Source organism: Phyllobates terribilis, unplaced genomic scaffold, assembly GCF_046119375.1.
Source record: "Phyllobates terribilis strain yellow unplaced genomic scaffold, ASM4611937v1 Scaffold_4__5_contigs__length_816908805, whole genome shotgun sequence".
Taxonomy (NCBI): Eukaryota; Metazoa; Chordata; class Amphibia; order Anura; family Dendrobatidae; genus Phyllobates; species Phyllobates terribilis.
In genome coordinates, this window is record NW_027362764.1 from 599,145,203 (window position 1) to 599,168,798 (window position 23,596).

Below are 23,596 nucleotides of genomic sequence, written 5' to 3' on the forward strand. Positions count from 1 at the left end.
CGCGTTTCGAACTGCACTTCTTTTTACTCATAACCCAAGTAATGAGTAAGAAGTGGCGTGCACCAACCATTTATTTCTCCTATGGGACATAGTTCTTCTCTTGGACCTCTTTTTGAAATACTATCCTTGTTCCTGCTTTTGAGCAGTGTTGAGCAGTGAAAGAAATGTAAATCTCTTGACAAAAAAAAAAAAACACAGTGAGGGCGTTGGATCTTTTATGCAGTGATCAGTGGCACCAATAGAGGCGTCTGCCTTTACCCTTATTTGAACATCCCAGCTCAAGTCTATGGCACCAACACAGTTAGCTCAGCCCAGAACTAAGCAGCACTGTCTTTGTATATTCAGTGTCATAGACTTTAGAGCGGATAAGCAGGGCACATACACAACCATAGATGCTCCATCCAAGCACTCCTAGCTGTCGTGAGGCCAGTAAAGAATCAGGGGCTAATGTCTGGTTTGTGCTCTCAGCAGATTAGTCGAACTCCTCTAACACCAGACCTCTGAACTGTTTCTGCATCCATAGGATCTCTAGTCCTGTTTAGCCCTGTGGTCCTAGATTCAAATCCGTGAGTAATGACAAGCTGTGCAGCGCTGCGGAATATGTTGGTACCATATAAGCAACATACATAAAGAGATGAATGTACAAAAATAATACTGCTCTGCTTCTCCTAGTATTATGGCAGTTCCAGTATTTCTTTAGATCTTGCATTTCATGTTTTAGCTCAGGAAAAAAAAACAATTTTGGAAAAAAGCAGGTAATCCATCACTAAGCAATGAGGAAAGGAAACCATTTCTCAAATAATAGTAGTGTGGGTGAATATTACAGCCTGTGGAATACATCCGTAATTTACTATGTACAAATATTGCAGTCAATTACAAACAAGAAGCCAACAAAATACCTCATACCAGCGCCACACAACAGAAGTGGAGGACGGATAAAATGCATCACATATACTAGAGTTATCAGAAAATTATGTATGTTTGTTAGGCTGTGATTACACTGTATATGGCCTCATTCAGCTGTCAGTGATTTCTCTGGAACAACAACAAAAAAAAAAAAAAGTCCAATTTTTATCAGTGTTTCAGTTTTTACCAGGGCTGTGGAGTCGAAGTCAGTGTCCATTTTGGTGGAGTCTTTATAAAATGGACCGACTCCTAAAATATATAATAAATTGGGTACAGTAGCTCAATGCAGTTTGTGGAGAATATTTTTTTCATAATTTGGGAAAGTTATGAAATGTCCTATAAATGTCTGTCCTATTCCTGATCTAAGGGTCTAGACTTTTAGCTGAGATGAATCTGTGCTACAGTAAATTTATCACTTAAACATGAGCCGTGTATGAGGGAGTCGGAGTCAGAGTTGGAGTCGGAGTCATGGAAATTGAGGAGTCGGAGTTGGAGGTTTGGCTTACCGACTCCACAGCCCTGGTTTTTACCATCATTGTCTTATCAGTGGTTAAAGGGAACCTGTCATATAAAAAACATAAAAAGCACCATTAACCTGCAGATATAGGATTAATTTACAGGTTAACAGTGTTCCTAAGATGCCCGGCGCCCGTACTTAGAGTCCCGGTGCTTGAAGGTAATGAACTTTATTCCTTCCGGCAGTCTTGGGCATTAGTGAGAGGCGGCTGTAACCAATCACCATACCCCTGCACTGACCGCAGACTCAGCATGGACAAAACCAATGTAATCTAAGTGAAATTCATGTTCCAGAGAAACGTACGTCTGAATAAAGCCTAAGGCCAAGTGCCCACGATGCGGAAATGCTCCGAATTTTTCCTAAACGTTTCTGCATCTCCCCTAGCAGAAGAAACGCATGCGGATTGTACATGCGTTTTTCCTGCCAGGGACAAGCGTTTGTCACACGTTTTACACATGCGATTTCGCATGCGGGTTGTCAAGCGCTTTCCAAGCGATTTTAGCATCACTTGGAAAGTGCTTGACAACCTGGTCACACTATACAAATCCATGCAACCGGAATGGATTTACATAGTGTGACCAAGGTAATAGTTAAAAAAAAGAATAAAATAAAAAAAAAAATCATCATACTCCCCCCTTCCGATGGCCCCCGGTCTCCTTCTCCGGTCTCCCCGGTGGCTCGCAGTGGTGTTAAAGGACCTTCCATGACGTCATTTAGTCACGTCACAGGTCACGCGACCGCCGACGTCAACGGTCGCGTGACCTGTCACATGACTAAATGACGTCATGGAAGGTCCTTTTACCACCGCGAGCAGCCGAAGAGCCAGTAGCACCGTCGGGAGCAGACAGGGGGCCATCAGAAGGTAAGTATATGTACCTGTAGTTAAAAAAATAATTAAAATAAAAAAAACATATACTTACCTTCTGATGGCCCCCTGTCTGCTCCCGGCAGTGCTACTGGCTCTTCGGCTGCTCGCGGTGGTAAAAGGACCTTCCATGACGTCATTTAGTCATTTGTAAAGAGAGGAGAGAACAAGGCGCAATGGGTGACTCAGTATTGCAATTGTTAGAAGGGTGTGGGGATGGCTACTAACCTAATGAAGTTGTGCACCTCTGCACAACCCCAGTGTAAAGCTCCACAAGCTCCGCTCTGTTGGTGGCTGTCATCTATTTCCAGCGGCGTTCACAGATCCTGATCTCTCGGTGGTGGATCACGTGGTCAGGTTAGTTGCATGTAACGCCGAGATGGACGCCCAGCTTCACCAACACCCCTGGCAGCGCTCCGGAGGGGTTAGGGCAGCGCAGCTTGGAAAACCAGGGTAACACCTGATGAAGGTGGCTGTGTCCACCGAAACGCGTTGTGTATATTAATAAATTAGTCCTTTTAATATTTTTGCCCTGTTATTGGCGCTCTGGTACAGCTATTCATATTCACCGATTGTCATTTAGTCATGTGACAGGTCATGAAACAGTTGACGTCGGCGGTCGGGGGACCGGTCACATGACTAAATGACATCATGGAAGGTCCTTTTACACCACCGCAAGCCGTCAAAGACACCGGACGCACCGGAGAAGGAGATCGGGGGCCATCGGAAGGTGAGTAATGTTTTTTTTTTTTTTTAACTATTGATGCTGTTTGCTATTTGCAGCATTGTAACTTGGTCACACAACATAAATCCATGCCGGTTGCATGGATTTATATAGTGTGACCAAGTTGTCAAGCACTTTCCAAGTGATGCTAAAATCGCTTGGAAAAGAGCTTGACAACCCGCATGCGAAATGGCATGTTCAAAACGCTTCTACCTGGCAGAAAAAGACGCATGTAAAATCCACATGTGTTTTTTCTGCCAGGGAGATGCAGAAACGCTCAGGAAAAATCCGGAGCATTTCTGCATCGTGGGCACATAGCCTGACTCTTTGTGTCACTTTTCCAAATGAAAGAATAAATTGTAAAGCATCTTCTAACCATTGTAATGTTAATCATAGATAGTACACAGACTGCACACGGACGCCATGCATGTGCTGTTCACGGTTTCACGAACCCATAGATTTGTATGTGTAATTTAGATCCAATCAAAACAGCATTATCCTGCTGAAACAGGAACCTGATATTAGCGATATTAGGGAATACCAGTGCTATGAAGCAGTGCACTTTGTTACAAAGTCCAGGTAGTTAGCAACAAAGTAACACAGTCACAAGAATGCCAGGATCAAATGTTTCTCAGCAGAACATTGATTGCTTTCCTCTCATACCATAGTCCGGTGCCACCTCTTACCAAGCGTAACACATGCACCCGGACATATAATTCTTCAACCCAAACCACCTCTTCTCCTTGCCTCATTATCCAGTTGTGATGCTCGTGTGCCCATTGTACGCGCTTTTGGAGATGGTCAGGGATTAGTTTGGGCACTCTGAGCGGTCTGCATCTACAGAGCCCCACCCACAGCAAGAGGTTATACAATGTTGTATTCAGATTAACTCTTTAATAAATCTGTGCTACAGAAGCCATTCAGAGGATCTGACAAGACAGGCTAGTCTTAGTCCGCACACGCATTGTGGAGTCTTGGGTGCCCATCATCCATTCACTAGTTCGCCCACGGAGCACTTTTGGAAGGTACTAAGCACTTCATACCAGGAACACCCCACAACACTCACTGTTTTCAAGATGCTTTGACAAAGTCTTCTAGCAATTAGGATTTGGGCCTTGTCAGTTTCTTAGATCATTATGATTTCCCATTTTTCCTACTTCCAACACTTAATTGCTTATTATATCCCACCCCTTGACCAATGTCTTTCTCTTCACCTGTCAGTGGTTTTAATGCTCTAGCTGATTTGTGTAAAGACAAAAAACAGGCAACAGTCAGGAATACATGGCCTCTTTGTGTGTGTTATATCCCATGCTGTGTGGGTCTAGCCTCTTAAAAAACATAAAAGAAGTGCTGACCAGGTCTATGGACGCCGTGCACACAATACATGGTTTGCAGCCAGTAATAAGAAAATGCAAATCAGCACCCAAGGAAAAAAATATCAATAAATCACCAGGCCGTGCCATTCAGTCCAGAGAGCCAGCTTTTACATGAAATAAAGAAATGCATTTCCAAATCTCTGTCGACTTGGGGGAGCTGAGGAACACAAGGCGTACGTTTCCAGGGTCACGTGCTCTCAAGATCATATGTTAATTTTCTAATTATAACAGAAGGAACATGACAACTAAATCGATAAAGACACTGCCCTGCTTTCAACATGGAAACACTATTAATATCATATGCATTGTGGAGCCAAAAAACCCCTTTAGAAGCCATTATGTTAGATCTTTGGCAGTATACAACCGATGCTATATAAGCAACAGGAAGGATATAAATAATTAATGGCCAAGAACATTATGAAGGCAATACAAATGCTAAGTCAGAAAGAAGCCATGTCACAGATCCCAAGTGACAGAAGGTGCACGTCATCAAGACAGAATAGCTGTGCACCACACAATAGTGTAATGAAGGCTATCAGCTTTCCTGTGAGACATACGTGGAGGTGGCCGCTTCATAGGGCAGAGCAAAGCCAAAAGATGCAATGCCAGCTGGACAACGTGAAACAAAAGAAATCTAATAATGCAGGAATGTGAGACATGTCCTGTATATCGCCACCGTCTCTGTACTATGAAAGGCCTTCATGTGTATACCTAGCACTAGATCGTAAGACCTTTCGGTATAAGACTCCATTCACTAATTCATTTTCCCCATCCTTAGGATACATGCACACAGCTTATGCCATAAAAATGTCCTTTTGGCACACTTTTTTGATAGGGTGTAGCAGTAGCAGAGAATCTCTCCGTGATGGTCCATCAATTACCGTGCATGGGCAGCCATTCATCTGAATGTATACTGATTGTTGTAGAGATAGCAGGTGAGTGTCACAGCAGAAAGTTGGTTGTTAAGGGAAACCTTTTATTTGCACATTGGAGAGGTTGAATACACGCTCTGAGTTACCACACGTCGAAAACTAAGAAACGTGTGGAGCGATAGCACATCTGATGAAGGAGCAGGGTTGTTTCCAAAGCCTTCTATTAAGCCAATGAAAGGGATCTACAAGGAGTACGTGAATTACACCAGGGGTGGGGAACCTCAGACCCTCGAGCCTTTTATCGCCAGCGATGATCTTTTATCCGGCAGATTCCCAGGGACCGCAGGGCTTGGGCCAGCAGCTATGTTTTGACAGCCGCCGGCCCCTTAGTGTCTTCTTGCTCTGTGAACACCGGCACGCAGTGTTACTGATCGCTGAGGCGCATGCAGTGAAAGATTACGTCCTGACACCAGTGCCAGCGTCTGGATGTACTTAGTGGGCAGAGTTAGCGAAGGATGGATAAAGATCCAAATGGCACTTAGCAAAAAGAAGGTTCTTCACCCCTGAATTACACAGATAAAAAGAAAAGCATCTCTGGGTGAGAAGCAGAGATCCCCAATAATATAGCCATAAACTCATTGCTGGATGTCTCACAGGTTACGCTTGACACCCCATCTGTGACAGAAGCTTCTGGTACAAGATCCACTTCTTTTGTACATTTCTACTTATTTATTTACCAATATTGTGGCACATTATTGAGCGGGCTATCCCTACTTTTTAAAATGGGGACTGGGCCAACTAAAGCTCGACTGCCACCGACGTCAGCAACACTACCCAGCTATCTAACGACTATCAAGATGTCAGGGAAATGAAGGGTCAGATATTACATTTTTATATGATCAATCCTTATGGTATCACAGTAGATAAGCCTCCACTAGATACGTCTGGCAGTGGTTTAGTCCCTGCTGTGCATGGGGGGTCTGCACCATTTATATTTAATTTCTCGTACAAAAAAAAAAAGGATCATGTAAACCATAAATCACCCACTAGTCTTGCAGGGACAGAGCATATGGCTGGGCTGAATGCCATCTAGGGTGTATGGCCATCCTAATAGGCTCTTCTCTCCATTGATCCCATAAGAGCCAGATGGATTGCCCCTGAGAGTATTGGTGCTGGTACTACTTTGGTAATTAGATGATCGTATAGTAGTACTGGGCAAAAATGCTGATTCAAGCAACAAACAAAACAATTCATTTTAGCGCTGTAAGAATAATCGTTGATAACGGAAGACAATACAATGTTAGGCTCCAAGAAAATTACTATGATCAATGCCTCATTGGCCACAAGGTTCATTGCCAAGAAGAGTAAAAGTTTCTCCATTTAGATAAGGGTCAGTATTGCTCACTAATGACTCCATAAATTAGTTTGGTCATTAAACCATGGTCAGATTCATCAACTGCTTAAGGAAATGTGGGCAACATTGCAGAGGAGAAATGAAGGAAGGACATGGACAGCTTCCGTAAGAGCAATACCGTGTTTTACCAACACCATCACATCAGCCAGTAATTTCCCAGTATCGCTCAAATACATCTCTCACCCATGGTCTCCTAAGGTTCACTGAGCTTAGAAGACTAGGAGAGGACTAGGACACCATAGGAGAATGCTCTGACTCGCTGCGGACAGTTTCAGGAGAATGCTTCATTACTATGTGGAATTTCTGTGTACAGTGATAAAAATGAATGCAATGTGATTAATAAGGAGGAAGTAATGTGACTCAGATACCTGTTCTCTCATAGTATAACATTGTGATCCCACTCAATGGACCCCAATAATAGATGTCCAAAGGGGCTGTATCCTTGTAATATACCTGCACTACTTAGGCCTTTATAAAGCTAACTTCTGAAACAGCAATGATTCAGAAAATCCATGTTATTCTTTGAGGTGAACCCCAAAGGCTCTATTATTAAGGATACCATCAAGTCTATGCTGGATGAAGATAGTAGAACACACTGTAAGGACTTATGGGAGCCACGTAGCTTAATGCGTCTTAGTGCCAGCCTGTAACAATAAGGCTACAGGTCCCAATGGCAGGAGCAATATCTGCAAGGAGCGTCCATGTTCTCATCAGTTTATGGTATCAGAAGAAAGTCTAGTAAAATATGGTATATTCAAACTGCCCATATACATGAGAGCAAAGTTCGGCGAACCAGCATTTTTTGAATGGAACAGCGAACAATATTATGATGGCCTCCCGAAAGATGATTTTGGTGGGGGGGAGGGAGGATAGGGCATGCTGAACTTTAAAAGGTCCCATACTTTTGTTCTCCTGCTAGATAAAATACCGTCAGAGGTGAATCTATCCCACTCTCCTCATTGAGTATTCCTGAACACTCATCTGAAAATATCATGTGTGTATACAGGGTGGTCCAAAAGTAGGTGGACAGAAAGTATAATAAGGTTATGAAGGGGGAGATTTATCAAACACTAAATTGCAGCCGCCTGTCTGGATCATCCTGCAATAACCCATGAATTAGATGTGGACGATAAGCTTTCCACCCAATAGATTTCAGGATTCGCATGATAGAAGCTCGTGAAATTCCCAATTCCAAAGAGGCTCTTCTGGTGGACTTTTTTGGACTCTGAACAAATGTTTCAGCAACAAGTTGTTTATTATCTTCTGTACAGACTGTTTTGGGTCGACCAGTTTTTGGAGCATTAAGGATTGAGCCAGTGGCATTGAATTTGTCACGAATGCGGTAAATGGTTTGTCTCTTCGGGGCTTGAGTACCAAATGTTTCAACCCAATTTGCTCTAACGGTTTCAGCATTTTGAGATTTCCAATACTCTGTTAAAATCCATTTTCTTTGATCTGTATTTAAATTATTTGCCATTATGTGTTATCTGAAAACAGATTTGGGGGAGATCTATCTGTGAAAACTAGATCTGTGAAACTGGCTCAGTTGCCCTTAGCAACCAATCAGGTTCCACCTTTCATTTTCCAAAGAGTCTGTGAGGAATGAAAAGTGGAATCCGATTGGTTGCTAATGGCAACTGAGCCAGTTTCACTTTCCCCCTTCATAACCTTATTACACTTTCTGTCCACCTACTTTTGGACCAACCTGTATATAGCGGGGTTAGGAGGAATAAAAGGTGAATGGGCACTTTCACACAAGAGAATATACAGGAATGAGCACATTCCCTGTACAGCAATGTATAATATGCTACGTAAATAATGAATAATAAATGAGTGTAATAAACTAAGGAATGTTTCTCTGATAAGCCATCATTTCCAAAAGAGGTTGGAGGCTGCACTTCCTGCAACTCTTACATTTCATTTCCCATTGAGAAGGGAAATATAAACCATTAGTCACCCACAAGTCTTGCAGGGACAGAGCAAATTACTCACATTTTTAGAGAATCCCACAGACATTTATGTATCACACAGGAAGTTCTTACTCCACATCCTGCACGAGCACAGGCACTTGGGTCACTGAATGTACCCAATGTCTAAGTCAAAAACTAGATGCAACTGCAGAAAACTACAGTAAGCAGAAGAGACCTGTCCTCTACAATACAACCAGTCACCACTTTCCAAAGATTATTTTGATAGGAAGTAATATCAAAATTAAAAATTACCCAACCAAAACAGTGATTATATGAAGCAGTTCATGTATGCCACGTACAGCCAATAATCAGGATAATGGAAGACGTCATTTCCATCCATAGAAAACTTGATGATGGCTGGTGAACATTTAGGTGGTACACTGGACTAGTATGAACGGATAACTCCACCATTACATGCTACATGCAAATTGCTCCACGCTCATTTAATAGGCTCTTTAGACATGCTGACCACACTAAGGGTACGTGCACACTATCAGTAATCGCTGCGGATTGGACGCAACGCACTTGAGCTCCGTGCAATCCGTAGCGGCCACGTTACAGCATAGTGGATGGGATTTCAAGAAATCCCATGCCCATTATGCGCCTCTGTGAACATGGTCATGCAGAGCGTCTTTACAGACCGCAGCATGTCAATTTCTCTTGCGGAGACGGTAGTCTCCGCAAGAGGAATTATATACAGTGCAATGTATAGGATGCTGTGAATCCGCGTGGTTCAATGAACACATGCGGAGTCACCAGCGTGCAGAGCTTTGGACGCAGCATAAAGTACACTGCGTTCAAAGAATTGACAGTACCGACCATGTGCACATACACTTACATACACAGAATGATCGTTAATGCATTTGTTCTGTGCACAGAGTTTTATTGTTCTCGGCAGCACATCAGATTTACATTAGACGATGTGATACCGAGAACAATGATTTTTAAGCAAGCATAGAAATCTCACCTGACGAGCGAGCATTCGTTTTTTGGGTGTGAAAAAGAATTCTCTTAGGAATGCTAGTTCCCAATAATTGTCCAGTATAAATGATGGTACTGGGGTTGGTAGTACTTTGGTCATTAGAGATAACCACATTGTATGACCGAATGCTACGAATTTTTCTGAGGTGCTCAAAGATGGCAAGTTTTCTAGTAGAAATCACTTCAGGAAATGCTCCTTAACCCCTTAGTGACCGGGCCAGTTTTTTTAAAATCTGACCAGTGTCACTTTATGTAGTAATAACTCTGGAACGCTTCAACATATCCCACTGATTTCGAGACTGTTTTTTTGTGACACATGATACTTTATAATAATGGTAAATTTAGGTTGATATGTTTTACGTATATTTATAATATCAGAAATTTGACAAAAATGTTTTAAAAATTGCAATTTTCAAACTTTGAATGACTATCCCTTTAATCCTAATAGAAAAAACATTAATAACAAAAACATTAATAAATAACATTTCCCTCACGTCTGCTTTATATCAGCACCATTTGTAAAGTGTTTTATTTTGTTAGGATTTTAGAAGGTTTAAAAATGTAGCAGTAATTTTTCATTTTTTCAAGGAAATTTACAAAAAACTAATTTTCTAGGGACCTGTTCAGTTTTGAAGTGACTTTGGGCATCCTATATGTTGGAAACCACAAAAAAGTGATACCATTTTAAAAACTGCACCCCTCTATGTATTTAAAATTTTCTTTCAGGCAGTTCGTTAACCCTTCTGGTTCTTTTCAGGAAGTAATGGAAAATGGCATGACAATAATGAAAAAGTTTATTTTCACCACCTAAATGTTGATAACTTCTGTACAGGCCGCTATAGCCGGCAGACTAAGGCCGTTACCTGCCATGGCAAACATCAGGACCACACAATCAAGATCCCAGGGTGCCAATGAGGTTAAAGAGGGGGCCCCCCACACACTCTGTTAACCATTTAGATTCTGTAGTCACTAGTGACAGCAGAATCTAAGGGGTTAAACATCCATGGTCGGTGCCAACACTGATCGTGGCTGATGCAGCAAGTTGTCAGCTATAGTGTACAGATGACAGCTACAGGATTGTCACCTGTCGGGGAACGCTAGTCTCTTATATCGCAGGTCAGTAAAAAAAAGTCTATTGGTCACTAAGTGGTTAATAAGGGAGTTTTAGGAGAAATTTGATTCCTCATCTAGATTTTTGTTTTTCTTACTTGATAAAGACGACCAGTATGATGTGAATAACCTTTTTATCATACATTATTGAAGAATCGATTTACTCCAGCAGCACAGCCCACATTACATGGGTCATCCAACTATTACCATGTTTTCTACACTGTGTTCTGAATTATTAGGCAAATGAGTATTTTGTTCACATGATACTTTTTATACATGTTGTCCTACTCCAAGCTGCATAGGCTTGAGAGCCAACTACCAATTAAGTAAATCTGGTGATGAACATCTCTGTATGAGGAGGGGTGTTGACTAATGACATCAACACCCTATATAAGGTGTGCTTAATTATTAGGCAACTTCCTTTCCCAAAATGGGTCAGAAGAGATTTGACGGGCTCTGAGAAGTCCAAAATTGTGAGATGTCTTGCAGAGGGCTGCAGCAGTCTTGAAATTTCCAAACTTTTGAAGCGTGATCACCGAACAATCAAGCGTTTCATTGCAAATAGCCAACAGGGTCGCAAAAAGTGTGTTGGCCAAAAAAGGCACAAAATAACTGCCCATGAATTGAGGAAAATCAAGCGTGAAGCTGCCAAGATGCCATTCGCCACCAGTTTTGCTATATTTCAGAGCTGCAACGTTACTGGAGTATCTAAAAGCACAAGGTGTGCGAGACTCAGGGACATGGCCAAGGTAAGGAAGGCTGAAAAACGACCACCTTTGAACAAGAAACATAAGATAAAACGTCAAGAATGGGCCAAGAAATATCTTAAGACTGATTTTTCAAAGGTTTTATGGACTGATGAAATGAGAGTGACTCTTGGTGGGCCAGATGGCTGGATCAGTAAAGGGCAGAGAGCTCCACTCCGACTCAGATGCCAGCAAGGTGGAGGTGGGGTACTGGTATGGGCTGGTATCATCAAAGATGAACTTGTGGGACCTTTTCGGGTTGAGGATGGAGTGAAGCTCAACTCCCAGACCTACTGCCAGTTTCTGGAAGACAACTTCTTCAAGCAGTGGTACAGGAAGAAGTCGGTATTGTTCAAGAAAAACATGATTTTCATGCAGGACAATGCTCCATCACATGCATCCAACTACTCCACAGCATGGCTGGCCAGTAAAGGTCTAAAAGAAGAAAAAATAATGACATGGCCCCCTTGTTCACCTGATCTGAACCCCATAGAGAACCTGTGGTCCTTCGTAAAATATGAGATCTACAGGGAGGGAAAACAGTACACCTCTCGGAACAGTGTCTGGGAGGCTGTGGTGGCTTCTGCTTGCAATGTTAACTGAAAACAGATCAAGCAACTGACAGAATCTAAGGATGGAAGGCTGTTGAGTGTCATCATAAAGAAACGTGGCTATATTGATCACTAATTTTTTGTTTTTGCATGTCAAATGTTTATTTCTAAATTTTGTGCACTGATATTGGTTTACCTGGTGAAAATAAACAAGTGAGATGGGATTATATTTGGTTTTTATTAAGTTGCCTAATAATTCTGCACAGTAATAGTTACCTGCACAAACAGATATCCTCCTAAGATAGCCAAATCTAAAAAAAAAAAAAACACTCCAACTTCCAAAAATATTAAGCTTTATGAGTCTTTTGGGTTGATTGAGAACATAGTTGTTGATCAATAATAAAAATAATCCTCTAAAATACAACTTGCCTAATAATTCTGCACACAGTGTAGTAGAAATCACGTATGGAAATGTAGCTTCTTGGGGGAGTTTTAGGAGGATTTTTTTCATTACCTGAAGTGGTTTTCAAGAGTTTTTGAAACCTTTTGGAATGGTGGTTTTTTTCGCAATCTTTTGATTTGATAGTTTCTAGTATGGAGCAGAATTCATCAGGAGACTCATGAAAACCACATGACATGCACTCTCTTTTTTCCACACCAGATGTTTTTCAAAACTTGAAGCGGCAAAACCACTGAAATGGCTGAACATATGAACAGCACAAAGCGGTTTTACAATAGAAAATAGGAAGAGCATTTCAAGCCTTTTTGAAGCTGATCTGTTAAAAAAAACCCTCCTAAAGAAACTCTGTATACATATGAAGGTTGGTGCACACAGATTTTTTAAGTTTTTTTCAAGAGAATTCACTCCAAAAACGCCATTTAAAAAAAGGCTTACTATTTAAATATATTGAAAAACAAATTGCTGTTCATAGGTTCAGGCAACACCAAATTTTTAAAAGAAGCGACACATCAATGCTCCAGGCTGATCCATACTTTTACAACAGAAATAGAAGTCAATAGGAAGGCTACAATAACACCATAAAGACATCTTTTCGAGCGTTTTTGTAAGTCTTTTTGCCTTATAAAACTGTAGTGTTTTATTTGGTGCTTAATGGATTTTAAAAAATGTGAGTAAAATGGCCACAGAAAATATAAAAATGTTAACAAAATTATGACAAATGCCACCTGGAAGGATCAATTTACGCTTGAAAAACACGTTATTTTTGACAGACTCAAAAATGAAAACTTCTGTGTGCACATAGCTCAAAAATGATGGCTGTTCTCTGTACCAATGACCTTTCATAATTCTTCTTTATTTTAGAGAAAGCGCAACGCACCCAGGTGGCAGTGTACACGCTGGTGGTCCTCCTGTATAAAGTTCTTTACTTTGGGACATTCAAAAAAAAAAAAAAGAGCCCCCCCCCCCCCGCCCCAAGTAGAAATCGCTTCTGAAGGCGACACTTTTTCAAGCAGTTTTTGGAGGAACTTTCTTTCCCTGAAGTCGTTTTGGAAGAGTCTTTTGTACCTTTTGATTGGACAGTCCCTAGTGCCAGATTCCATCTGTATCTGCATGCTCTTTTTTTTTTTTTATCCACAACATCTTCAGGAAAAAAGAAAATAAAAAAAAAAAAACTCCTTAAACAGCAAAGTGAATTTCCAATACAAATGAACAGAAGGGTTTTCTTGTTTTTGAGGAAGATTTTGGAGAACATCTGCTCCAAAAACAAAAATACACTTCAAAAATGTTGACGTTTGAACATAGCGTAAAATTTGTATGGCCTGAGAGGACATTAGGACAAGGTGAAATTTACCAGGAAACGTGTAACCTAAATAGAGACTGCACCCTCCTCAGGGAGCTTTACCACACAATACGACAGCGTGCGCACTCACCTGACAGGAATCCACAATGTCTCGGTGTCGGTGACCTCGCTCGCAGCGGTTACTAATGGGCACATAGTTACCTCCTGACAGAAATATATTTGCATTGACTTCAGTCCTAATTAAAATTACTTAACTACCGCACATAGACGTCAAGAGACACCTAGAACTATATTCATATATTCACGGATTTATCGCGTTTATGTTCATAGGACGCATGTCTAAATCACTCTAAAAAAAAAGTAATATTATGGCCGGGTTCACACTAGCGTAAGCAACATTGGCCCTTTCACGTCCAGAAAAAAAAGACGATTTTTCATCTGCATTGTCACCCATCTGCGGTCTGTATAACATCCCCGTGTCCATTTTTTCCCATCCGCATGGCATCTGGTTTTCACATGAACAATTTAGTAAAAGGTCAAATACAGTTTCTGATCTTTATAATTGTAATGTGAAAGACGCATGTTATCAACATGGTGACCCTCATTGTGATCTGGGGGTTTTTACGCCCCCTCTGACATAATGTGCGAGTCTGATCTGAAGCAGGGCATGCTGCGATTTTATACATACAAGCCATTGTTGTGTGTGTAAAAACCTTCATGTGACCTACCATTGACCTGCATTGGTCAGTGCGCTTGTCTGTACGCTAACAGCTTTGCACACGGATGTTTAATGTGTTTTGTATGAACAAGCCCCAAAGTTGAACAGAAATGATTTGCGCTGCCCTGGTCCAGCGTCCAGTCCGGTCCTCTATGGCAGCTGGGCCGGGGTAGTCTTCACTTCTGTGACCCGCATCCTGGGTGCCTCATGCGCTAACTAAGCCCAGCGCTGTCATGATTGTCGCTCGATGCCCAACATGATGTCGCATGATGGATGCCTAGTGACACCACCATGATTTTGGGTACCATAGAAAATGAAAGATGGCCAGGGATCCAGGTGCAAAAGTGAAGACTGGCCAGACCCAGCTGCCTTGGAGGATCAGGACAAACGCCCGACCGGGCCATGCAAATTTTTTCCTCAAGTAATAATCATCCGCCATTTCCAGGTGGTAACAAACTAGTTCATTGACTATGGTACGACCATAGCAGCACACCACCCTTACTCACTGCTCTGGAGGAGGCCATTTACTACCAGATCCAGCCAGGTAGACCATTATCAACACCAGTTTTATAATAACATCACAGCATGGGCAAGAGGAAATGAGGCGCTGCCCAAGTACATTTCCAATCTCATTATTAGGCCTCATTCACATGTCAGTATTTTTCATCAGTGTTTGTATGCCAAAGCCTGAAGTGGAACTCACAGAGAAAAACTATAATGGGAAGATTGACACCTGTTCTGTGTTTTGGAGACACTCTTGGTTTTGGCATACAAACACTGATGTGTGAATGAGGCCTTAGAGATCCTTCTAAAAACACTATGAGCAATCTTGCCAACAGCATTTGTGGCCCACATTCACACATCTTCTCCATTCTACCTGGTTTCTGGGATATGTCCACAATCGCAGAAATTTTCATCACTGGTCACTTATGCACGTGGCCTAACATACACCATAAAAAGCTCCTAGTATATAATATAACACCAAAAGTGTGTTCTCTGGCAGGCGGGCACCCGTGTGCCATTGACTGAGCTTTCCTACACACAGGATCAGTCCTTCTGCTGGATGGATACACGGCAACCATCCAGACTGGGCCACGTCCGGCATCTGCCTCATGAATGTATGTCACCATGAGAGAAGTGTGCACGGAGCATAGGGCACGCTGCCACTCCTGCCCAGGAGCATGGCGAGACGGCACACGCCGCGGCCGTGAATTATACCATTATTAGCTACAGAAAGAAACAAATACAATATGTGTAGTCCTGACATGATGGGGAATGTTTTCTTAACCCCGCCACAGAATGTGATATTTTCCCCCGAAATCTATATGTGCACCAGATATTTAGAAAAAAAGTTGCTCATATTTCTAAATAACTCTTAAAAAAAAAAAAACAAGTAGCCTTGTGGTCATCAGGTGACTCCTATGTATGGGCTGCAGCCCACGGCTCTGGTCACAAGATGGGCAACTAACTAATCATCTGACCCTGCAATCATCTCGTCCCATTACGTGAATTAATGTACCGCATCGTGGTGCACTATACTTATGTACTATGGCAATTAGAAAAATGACTGTAGTGACAGCAAAAACTGCACATGCCATCCGGTGTGGGAGCCATCAGTATAGACACATGCCCCCTCCCCATGTGCAATACATTATATGACCATCAAGGTTATTACAATAGTCCTAGAAGGACGTTACACCCGTCACAGACAATATACGGATCGGAGAGTGCCCACCGAAGCGCTGCCCAGCACTGATGACCCTACAGGTAATCAAAGGGCACAATCATCAATGGGAAATGACAAAGTACATGGGCACCGGCAGCAATAATAAAAGTGAGGTCCTCGGTGCCATCAGCTGCCACTATGGTGCCAGGTCCAGGCAGGGGAATGGGCAGCCCACTAGCTACAAACAGGTGTCTATGGATGAAATGCCAGTCATTAATAGGAGCAGCCACCCATCATGGCATTCCCGCTGCTCCAGAAAGGAGTGGCAGGGCCCTGTACCCGCACAATAGTGTCCCCATGCCCCCAGCCCGCCCCCGGCCACACTGCCACTCACCTATGCCGGGGGCCACATACACGAAGTACAGGCAGGACGAGGACAGCGAGAAGAAGAAGATAAAGGCGAAGATGGATCGGTTGGAAACCCGCAGGAGCCTCCGGAAGAGCGGCCTCATGCTGCCGGAGTCGGGGGCGGCTCTCAGAGGAGCTCGCTGGCGGACCGGCTACTGATACTGGACGACAAGCCCATCGGGTGACAGCGGGACGAGCAGGACCACACCACCGGGAGGAAGGAGCCGGAGATCACGGCGGCTGCACACAAGCTGCACCAACCCCCAGGGGGAGGGGAGAGGAATCAGATAGCAGCAGCGGCGGCAGCGGGGAGGAGGCAGGAGGAGGAGGAGGAGGAGGATGATGGGGGTTACCGGCTATAGGAGGGGACTGCTCATCAGGAGGTATCCTACATGGTAATGTGCGAGGATTCCCGTGTGCTGTCAGTGTCTGCCTCGTGTACCCCCCGGTGTACGATAATAGGGGGCTGATTATCAGGAGATGCCCCCATACATAATAATCAGGGGGCACAGATATAGGGGATGATTATCAGGAGATGCCCCCATACATAATAATCAGGGGGCACAGATATAGGGGCTGATTATCAGGAGATACCCCCAGATATAATAATCAGGGGGCACAGATATAGCAGCTGATTATCAGGAGATACCCCCATATATAATAATCAGGGGGCACAGATATAGGGGCTGATTATCAGGAGATACCCCCATATATAATAATCAGGGGGCACAGATATAGGGGCTGATTATCAGGAGACACCCCCAGATATAATAATCAGGAGGCACAGATATAGGGGCTGATTATCAGGAGACACCCCCAGATATAATAATCAGGGGGCACAGATCTAGGGGCTGATTATCAGTATATACCCCTATATATAATAATCAGGGGGCACAGATATAGGGGCTGATTATCAGGAGATACCCCCAGATATAATAATCAGGGGGCACAGATATAGCAGCTGATTATCAGGAGATACCCCCATATATAATAATCAGGGGGCACAGATATAGGGGCTGATTATCAGGAGATACCCCCATATATAATAATCAGGGGGCACAGATATAGGGGCTGATTATCAGGAGACACCCCCAGATATAATAATCAGGAGGCACAGATATAGGGGCTGATTATCAGGAGACACCCCCAGATATAATAATCAGGGGGCACAGATCTAGGGGCTGATTATCAGTATATACCCCTATATATAATAATCAGGGGGCACAGATATAGGGGCTGATTATCAGGAGATACCCCACATATAATAATCAGGAGGCACATATATAGGGGCTGATTATCAGGTTATACCCCCATATATAATAATCAGGGGGCACAGATATAGGGACTGACTATCAGGTTATACCCCCTATATATAATAGTCAGGGGGCACAGATATAGGCACTGATTATCAGGAGATACCCCCATATATAATAATCAGGAGGCACAGATATAGGGGCTGATTATCTGGTTATACCCCCATATATAATAATCAGGGGGCTCAGATATAGGGGCTGATTATCAGGAGATACCCCCAGATATAATAATCAGGGGGCACAGATATAGGGACTGATTATCAGGAGATACCCCTATATATAATAGGGGGCACAGATATAGGGGCTGATTATCTGGAGATGCCCCCATATATAAATAATCAGGGGGCACAGATATAGGGGCTGATTATCAGGAGATGCCCCCACATATAATAATCAGGAGGCACACATATAGGGGCTGATTATCAGGTTATACCCCCATATATAATAATCAGGGGGCACAGATATAGGGACTGACTATCAGGAGATACCCCCATATATAATAATCAGGGGGCACAGATATAGGGACTGACTATCAGGAGATACCCCCATATATAATAATCAGGGGACACAGATATAGGGACTGATTATCAGGAGATGCCCCCATACATAATAATCAGGGGGCACAGATATAGGGGCTGATTATCAGGTTATACCCCCATATATAATAATCAGGGGGCACAGATATAGGGGCTGATTATCAGGAGATACCCCCCAGATATAATAATCAGGGGGCACAGATATAGGGGCTGATTGTCAGGAGATACCCCCAGATATAATAATCAGGGGGCACAGATATAGGGGCTGATTGTCAGGAGATACCCCCAGATATAATAGGGGGCACAGATATAGGGTCTGATTATCTGGAGATGCCCCCATATATAAATAATCAGGGGGCACAGATATAGGGGCTGATTATCAGGAGATACCCCCATATATAATAATCAGGGGGCACAGATATAGGGGCTGATTATCAGGAGATACCCCCATATATAATAATCAGGGGGCACAGATATAGGGGCTGATTATCAGGAGATACCCCCAGATATAATAATCAGGGGGCACAGATATAGCAGCTGATTATCAGGAGATACCCCCATATATAATAATCAGGGGGCACAGATATAGGGGCTGATTATCAGGAGATACCCCCATATATAATAATCAGGGGGCACAGATATAGGGGCTGATTATCAGGAGACACCCCCAGATATAATAATCAGGAGGCACAGATATAGGGGCTGATTATCAGGAGACACCCCCAGATATAATAATCAGGGGGCACAGATCTAGGGGCTGATTATCAGTATATACCCCTATATATAATAATCAGGGGGCACAGATATAGGGGCTGATTATCAGGAGATACCCCACATATAATAATCAGGAGGCACATATATAGGGGCTGATTATCAGGTTATACCCCCATATATAATAATCAGGGGGCACAGATATAGGGACTGACTATCAGGTTATACCCCCTATATATAATAGTCAGGGGGCACAGATATAGGCACTGATTATCAGGAGATACCCCCATATATAATAATCAGGAGGCACAGATATAGGGGCTGATTATCTGGTTATACCCCCATATATAATAATCAGGGGGCTCAGATATAGGGGCTGATTATCAGGAGATACCCCCAGATATAATAATCAGGGGGCACAGATATAGGGACTGATTATCAGGAGATACCCCTATATATAATAGGGGGCACAGATATAGGGGCTGATTATCTGGAGATGCCCCCATATATAAATAATCAGGGGGCACAGATATAGGGGCTGATTATCAGGAGATGCCCCCACATATAATAATCAGGAGGCACACATATAGGGGCTGATTATCAGGTTATACCCCCATATATAATAATCAGGGGGCACAGATATAGGGACTGACTATCAGGAGATACCCCCATATATAATAATCAGGGGGCACAGATATAGGGACTGACTATCAGGAGATACCCCCATATATAATAATCAGGGGACACAGATATAGGGACTGATTATCAGGAGATGCCCCCATACATAATAATCAGGGGGCACAGATATAGGGGCTGATTATCAGGTTATACCCCCATATATAATAATCAGGGGGCACAGATATAGGGGCTGATTATCAGGAGATACCCCCCAGATATAATAATCAGGGGGCACAGATATAGGGGCTGATTGTCAGGAGATACCCCCAGATATAATAATCAGGGGGCACAGATATAGGGGCTGATTGTCAGGAGATACCCCCAGATATAATAGGGGGCACAGATATAGGGTCTGATTATCTGGAGATGCCCCCATATATAAATAATCAGGGGGCACAGATATAGGGGCTGATTATCAGGAGATACCCCCATATATAATAATCAGGGGGCACAGATATAGGGGCTGATTATCAGGAGATACCCCCATATATAATAATCAGGGGGCACAGATATAGGGGCTGATTATCAGGAGATACCCCCAGATATAATAATCAGGGGGCACAGATATAGCAGCTGATTATCAGGAGATACCCCCATATATAATAATCAGGGGGCACAGATATAGGGGCTGATTATCAGGAGATACCCCCATATATAATAATCAGGGGGCACAGATATAGGGGCTGATTATCAGGAGACACCCCCAGATATAATAATCAGGAGGCACAGATATAGGGGCTGATTATCAGGAGACACCCCCAGATATAATAATCAGGGGGCACAGATCTAGGGGCTGATTATCAGTATATACCCCTATATATAATAATCAGGGGGCACAGATATAGGGGCTGATTATCAGGAGATACCCCACATATAATAATCAGGAGGCACATATATAGGGGCTGATTATCAGGTTATACCCCCATATATAATAATCAGGGGGCACAGATATAGGGACTGACTATCAGGTTATACCCCCTATATATAATAGTCAGGGGGCACAGATATAGGCACTGATTATCAGGAGATACCCCCATATATAATAATCAGGAGGCACAGATATAGGGGCTGATTATCTGGTTATACCCCCATATATAATAATCAGGGGGCTCAGATATAGGGGCTGATTATCAGGAGATACCCCCAGATATAATAATCAGGGGGCACAGATATAGGGACTGATTATCAGGAGATACCCCTATATATAATAGGGGGCACAGATATAGGGGCTGATTATCTGGAGATGCCCCCATATATAAATAATCAGGGGGCACAGATATAGGGGCTGATTATCAGGAGATGCCCCCACATATAATAATCAGGAGGCACACATATAGGGGCTGATTATCAGGTTATACCCCCATATATAATAATCAGGGGGCACAGATATAGGGACTGACTATCAGGAGATACCCCCATATATAATAATCAGGGGGCACAGATATAGGGACTGACTATCAGGAGATACCCCCATATATAATAATCAGGGGACACGGATATAGGGACTGATTATCAGGAGATGCCCCCATACATAATAATCAGGGGGCACAGATATAGGGGCTGATTATCAGGTTATACCCCCATATATAATAATCAGGGGGCACAGATATAGGGGCTGATTATCAGGAGATACCCCCCAGATATAATAATCAGGGGGCACAGATATAGGGGCTGATTGTCAGGAGATACCCCCAGATATAATAATCAGGGGGCACAGATATAGGGGCTGATTGTCAGGAGATACCCCCAGATATAATAGGGGGCACAGATATAGGGTCTGATTATCTGGAGATGCCCCCATATATAAATAATCAGGGGGCACAGATATAGGGGCTGATTATCAGGAGATACCCCCATATATAATAATCAGGGGGCACAGATATAGGGGCTGATTATCAGGAGATACCCCCATATATAATAATCAGGGGGCACAGATATAGGGGCTGATTATCAGGAGATACCCCCAGATATAATAATCAGGGGGCACAGATATAGGGGCTGATTATCAGTATATACTCCCATATATAATAATCAGGGGGCACAGTTATAGGGGCTGATTATCAGGATATACCCCCATATATAATAATCAGAGGGCACAGATATAGGGGCCGATTATCAGGAGATACCCCCATATATAATAATCAGGGGGCACAGATATAGGGGCTGATTATCAGGAGATACCCCCATATATAATAATCAGGGGGCACAGATATAGGGGCTGATTATCAGTATATACTCCCATATATAATAATCAGGGGGCACAGATATAGGGGCTGATTATCAGGAGATACCCCCATATATAATAATCATGGGGCACAGATATAGGGGCTGATTATCAGGAGATACCCCCATATATAATAATCAGGGGGCACAGATATAGGGGCTGATTATCAGGAGATACCCCCATATATAATAATTAGGGGGCACAGATATAGGGGCTGTTTATCAGTATATACCCCCATATATAATGATCAGATAGTGTAAAGGTGTAGGAGCTGCTAATCAGTATATACCCTGTATACCTCCATATATAACTGTGTGCAGAATTTTTAGGCAGGAGAGTATTTTGACCATATCATCATTTTCATGCAGATTTCCCAACTCCAAGCTGTATAAACGTGAATGCTTATTGGATGAAGCAGATCAGGTGATGTGTATCTGAGTAATGAGGGAGGTGAGGCCTAAGGATACAACACCCTTTATCAAGAGGTGCAGAATTATTAGGCAGCTCATGCAAAAAAAGAGATTTAACTGACTCTGAAAAGTCAAAAAATGTTACATGTCTTACAGAGGATGCAGCGCTCTGGAAGTTGCAAAAATATTGGGATGCAATCACAGAACTATCAATATCTTTGTTGCAAAAAGTCAACAGGATTACAAACAAAACGTGTTGAGAAAAAAAGACGCACAATAACCATCAAAGATTTGAGAAGAATCAACCGTGAAGCGACCAGGAAGCCATTATCCTCCAGTGCTGTCATATTCCAGAACTGCAGCCTACCTGGAGGCCCAGAAGTACAAGGTGTTCTGTGCTCCGAGACATGGCGGATATAAGGAGCAAGACACAGAAGAGGAAATGTCAAGACTGGACCAAGGAATATCTGAAGACTGATTTATCAACACCATAAAAAAAAATAAGAAAGTGGCAAAGAAAACTATGCTTTTTCATCATACTGCCAAACAAAAAGTGGAATAAAATGCGATCAAAAGAACAACCGGGCAGGCACCCGGAGGAAGGCACCGTGGAAGCTTCTGGCCTGTGATCTGGTGGTGACCGTCTTTTTAAGCGTGCATAAAAGTGCCGTCGGCCACAGTTTTGTGCACCTCTGGAAAAAAATTACACCGCTGAACAGAGGCCAGACGGAGTCCAGAGTAACTCTGCTGCATCATTATAGTGAATGGATCCCTCAGTGGTTTCATCTGAATCACGTTACTTGGAGATTTCGATGAAAACCTGATATAAGTGCGCAGTGTAGAGCACAGGATAAATGTTATGTAAAATGTTCCCAATAAAAGCTTCAACTTATTCCAAAAAAAAGCAAGTCCTCACTCAGGTCCATCATCTGTCAATGGAAATATAGGGGGCTTCCAGATTACTGGTAATACAAAGGCTCTGGAAAAGTGCTATGGCTCCCCCCCCAAAAAAAAAATAATAAAATCCAGCAAATCCTGTGCTCCCAAATGCCCTCCTTCCTTCTGAGCACAACAGTGTGCCTAAACTACATTTAGCGTCCACATGTTTGGCATTTCTGTAGCGATGAGAGCCCGCTTAAT

General features: G+C 42.9%; 1 protein-coding gene across 1 annotated transcript in view; it reads right to left on the bottom strand.

The window, feature by feature from the left end:
* B4GALT6 (beta-1,4-galactosyltransferase 6) overlaps nucleotides 1–16,898 on the bottom strand; it is a 94,854-nt gene extending 77,956 nt beyond the window's left edge. Inside the window, exon 1 of the mRNA XM_073679204.1 lies at nucleotides 16,571–16,898. Within this exon, the coding sequence (XP_073535305.1) occupies nucleotides 16,571–16,688 (118 nt within the window). The 5' untranslated portion in view covers nucleotides 16,689–16,898. The remainder of the gene's footprint in view (nucleotides 1–16,570) is intronic.
* Nucleotides 16,899–23,596: the final 6,698 nt, after the last annotated feature.